Source organism: Onychomys torridus, chromosome 21 (genome assembly GCF_903995425.1).
Source record: "Onychomys torridus chromosome 21, mOncTor1.1, whole genome shotgun sequence".
Lineage (NCBI taxonomy): Eukaryota > Metazoa > Chordata > Mammalia > Rodentia > Cricetidae > Onychomys > Onychomys torridus.
The window spans coordinates 5,657,469-5,661,468 of record NC_050463.1 but is presented as its reverse complement, the minus strand read 5'-3'; the positions used below and the strand labels follow the sequence as shown (position 1 = coordinate 5,661,468).

General features: G+C 58.1%; 1 protein-coding gene across 1 annotated transcript; it reads left to right on the top strand.

Moving 5' to 3' along the window:
- Positions 1 to 6: 6 nt before the first annotated feature.
- On the top strand, positions 7 to 2,267 carry LOC118571521 (scaffold attachment factor B1-like). Its single transcript, XM_036170531.1, has 7 exons — positions 7 to 60; positions 303 to 440; positions 537 to 579; positions 1,288 to 1,403; positions 1,517 to 1,617; positions 1,777 to 1,843; positions 1,952 to 2,267. Exons 3-7 carry the CDS (start codon positions 556 to 558, stop codon positions 2,079 to 2,081), a joined length of 438 nt encoding a protein of 145 aa, XP_036026424.1. The 5' UTR covers positions 7 to 60; positions 303 to 440; positions 537 to 555; the 3' UTR covers positions 2,082 to 2,267.
- Positions 2,268 to 4,000: the final 1,733 nt, after the last annotated feature.

Genomic DNA, 4,000 nt, shown 5'->3' with positions numbered 1-4,000 from the left:
GCGCCTTTACGAGCAGGAGCGGCGGCCTGCAGTGCGCAGGCCCTACGACGTGGACGGCCGGTGAGCAGCCGGGGCCTGCCGCGACGCCGGGCGGGAGGCTTGGGTAGAGGAAAGCAGGCGGGCGCCCTGTGAAAGACCAGGACCCTCGGCACCCGCGGAGGCACCAAGGCAGAAGTGGGGGTGTTCACTCAAGGATTCACTGCGTCTTCCACAAGGAGAGCTCTTGCCGGGGCGTGGCTGGGATTTGGAGCCCTGCAGGCTTTGTGCAGGCTCCTGTTGTCTCACGTCCTTGCCTGTCTCAGGCGCGATGATGGCTACTGGCCAGAAGCCAAGCGGGCTGCACTGGATGACCGCTACCACTCGGATTTCGGACGCCAGGACCGCTTCCATGACTTTGACCACAGAGACCGGGGCCGCTACCCCAACCACTCCGTGGACAGGTGAGCCCCCGCCGTGGGCTCATGGCCGGGTGTGAGGGAGGGCCCCGTGCACACTAACCGCTTCCCATCCGGTCTCACTGAAGTCACTTGTTCTAGGAGAGAAGGTTCAAGGTCGATGATGGGAGACAGAGAAGGACAGGTGAGCATGGGGCCCTGCTGCAGCCGTGGAACCCCACCCCAAGCCTCCGCTCCCTGGGGAGGGCTGACTGACCCCTGCACCATTGCTGCTCCCCGACCATGTCAGGCTTCAGCTGCACACTGCCACCCCATTACTGTCTCGCTTACCATCCTACCCCCTTGGTTTCTTGGCACCGGGGTGTCTGCAGCCCCTGGGTACTCATTCCTCAGCCCGGTGACTGGAAGTGGCATGTGTGAGCGTTTATGTGTACTTGTAGTTGTCACTCTGCAGAGGAGGGCAGGAGACTGGGGCGTTGGGAAGCACTACTGCGCTTGGCTTCACTTGGTGTGTCGTCTTTGGTCTTCTCACCTTGGCCTTCACACAGTTTTAATAAGGCAGTATTTGAGCTGGGTATAATGGCTCACACTCTCCACCCCGTTTGGGGAGTTAAGGAGGGAGTTACTGAGACTGAGGTATGGCCTGGGCCACAGAGTAAGGCCTTGCGCAAGAGTTTGTGTGGGTGTCGGTGTGCCGTCATTGGGTTGTTGGTGACTCACGCTTGTGAAGCACAGCTGCCGTGCATAGGCTGGGGCTCTTGTAAGGAGCCTAGTAAACCTAGCCCTTTGTGAAGGGGTGCTGTGACAGTGGCCACACACTCTGGTCCCTGAGCTCCGTGTCCTTGTGGCTGGGGAATCAGGGATGCTAACCTTGCCCTTTTCTTTGGTCCAGCATTACCCTGAGCGCCATGGAGGACCTGAGCGCCACGGCCGGGACTCCAGAGACGGCTGGGGCTATGGCTCCAACAAGAGAATGAGTGAAGGCCGAGGGCTGCCCCCTCCTCCCAGGTTTGTGTCCTACCCTCCCAAGGCCTGGCCTGGTGGAGCCTGAGCCCCCAGCCACTCTGTCGGCTGCACTGATGTGGCAGTGCAGGTCAGTGGTGTCTCTTTCCAAGGGGCAGGCGTGACTGGGGGGAGCACAGCCGGAGACTTGAGGATGACCGGGCATGGCAGGGCGCTGCCGACGGCGGCATGATGGAGCGTGAGCACAAGAGGTGGCAAGGTGAGCACTGGGTGCGGCGGGGGTGGGGGTGGAGGGATGGGATTGCGGCGGGGGTGGGGTTGGGGGGGGGGTGGGTGGGGGTTGCTGGCTGAGACCAAGCAGGGCTGTTGGCTCTACACCTGCCAAGCTGCCCACTTGGACTTGTGCCTCGTCCTGCAGGTGGTGAGAGGAGCATGTCTGGACACTCGGGTCCTGGCCACATGATGAACCGTGGTGGCATGTCGGGGTAAGCGCTACACTGCCGAGTGGGAGCTGGGTTGCACTGTGGGGAACTGGGCTTGGGGACCGCTAACAAGGTAGGACCTCAGGACAGTAGTCCCGGGCTTCTTCTTAGGCGTGGCAGTTTCGCTCCGGGTGGAGCCTCGCGGGGCCATGTGATTCCACGTGGAGGGATGCAGGGAGGCTTTGGAGGACAGAGCCGGGGCAGCAGACCCAGTGACGCCCGCTTCACCCGCCGCTACTGAGCACCTGCGCCACCCAGCAGTGACCTCCGTGTCCTGTCAGGACTTCTCCCACCATTGTACAAAGGATTTTTTTTTTTTAATCTGCTGCCATATTGTAGCTTGTTACAATGTGAATTTGTTTTCATTTTGGTTTTTGTTGCTGTTTTTTGTAATAAAGGTGTTTCTGTTCATGTGCTCTTTACTTCAGACCGTCAAGCTTGGCCTCTCATTTTCCTCAGGAGAGAGACTGAGTGCTGCTCCACTAGCAGCCAGAGGTGGTGTCCATGGCTAGCATGTCCCATTCTGTATGGCTCAGCACCTGTGGCCTTGGCTGGCTGCCTCAGTCCTGCAGATGGGAAGACAGTCGGCCTACATGGTCCTGTGTTGTGAGCTCAGGCTTGTGCCCACCATGTTGGTTAGCATGAGGGACGTGCAGGGCTGCCCTTCCTGCGGAGAGACCTATGCAAGAACGAAGCTGGCTGCTGGAGCGGGCAGCAGAGGATGGAGGTCACAGACACCCAGCCTGGGTTCTAGGCAGAGGCAGCCCCTAGCCTTAGGGTATGAGACACAAATTGCCAGCTTCTGGACTTCAGCAGCATGACACGATAAGCCCAACGACAGGTACCCTCTGCAGCCCAGGAGTGAATCCAGGATAAGACAGTTGTGCTCAGCCAGCCACCCGCCTCCCATGTGTCCACTGCGTTTGCCAGGTGTTCTGTGAGAGTGCTGGGTCCTGTTGGGCTTGGGCACACAAGCTGCAGAGTCCATGTGGTGGAAGCTGGGCCTGCCTGGCTGCCAACCACAGCCTTCTGAGATAGTAATGGGGGAGGACTTTCAGTCCTCAGCTGGTGCAGCATGGGACAGGGTCCCTGGGAAAAGTGACCTTCGGGGGACAAGGTTTGGAGGCCTGAGTGGCTATGACCAGTCTGGGCAATAGGGCTGTCAAGAACTGGTTTGCTGTAAATAATGCCTATTCAGGGTCTCCCCAAGTCTAGGCTCCCCCTCCTCCACCACCACTCAGGACCACCTGAAGTCCAGCTCCAGGAAATTGACGCCTTTTGGATACTGTGGGCCCTGTAGTGCACACATCCAGGGAAAGCACACACTGCTAGTCTTTCTGCCAACTTAATAGTCATCTGGGAAGAGGATGCTAAACAGAGAAAATGCCTCCATCGATTGGCCTGTGGGGCTGATGTGTAAGGGTCCAACACACAGCACCACCCTGGGCTGGTGGTCCTGGGTGCTATTAGAAAGCAGGTTCAACACACCATGGGGAGCAAGCCCACACAAAATGACTGTCCATGGCCTCTGCTTTGGTCCTGTCCCCAGGTTCCTGCCCTGACTTCCCTGCCCCAGCTGCTTTCGGTCATGGTACTTTATCACAGTGATAGAAACCCTAAGACACAGTTTTTTAAAATTCAAAACAAAACAAAACAAAAACAACTTTCAGGGCTCTTAAGCATTACATCTGGAACACAGGGATCCCCAGAGGCCAGGACTTCCAACAAGCAAAGGCTGCCAGGACCCCCAAAAGCGCAGGGCGATCCAAGTTCCTCAAGTCCACTCTACATCCTCCCACCAGAACACAGGTCAGGGGCCGTTCCCAAGTCCTTTATTGGACCAGCAATGCTGGAGGCTGCCCTCAGAGCGGGGTCCCCACTGTGGTCAAGTCTGGCATCCTTACTCCCCAGTAACGCTGGGGCAGGTGGCATCCGTTACTTGCTGTGTTCTTTCACGTACTCCCAGCCCTCCTTGGAATATTCTCGGGCCTTGGAGGGGGCCACGGACAAAGCTGCCATGACGGAGATGATGCCTGCAGACAGTGCATAGGTGCCAATGAGACCCCAACTTGCCAGAACTACTTTCACAGCCAACCACCAAGAAAGCCCGAGAGTGTTACCCGGATCGGGAGTGGAGGCACCCCTTCCCTACACCATTTT

Excerpts from the sequence above, each read along its gene's own strand:
- LOC118571521 (XM_036170531.1), top strand. The coding sequence starts at position 556 with ATGATGGGAGACAGAGAAGGACAG. Across the intron at positions 1,618-1,776 it reads TGAGCACAAGAGGTGGCAAG|GTGGTGAGAGGAGCATGTCT; the intron begins GTGAGCACTGGG and ends CTCGTCCTGCAG. Across the intron at positions 1,844-1,951 it reads AACCGTGGTGGCATGTCGGG|GCGTGGCAGTTTCGCTCCGG; the intron begins GTAAGCGCTACA and ends GCTTCTTCTTAG.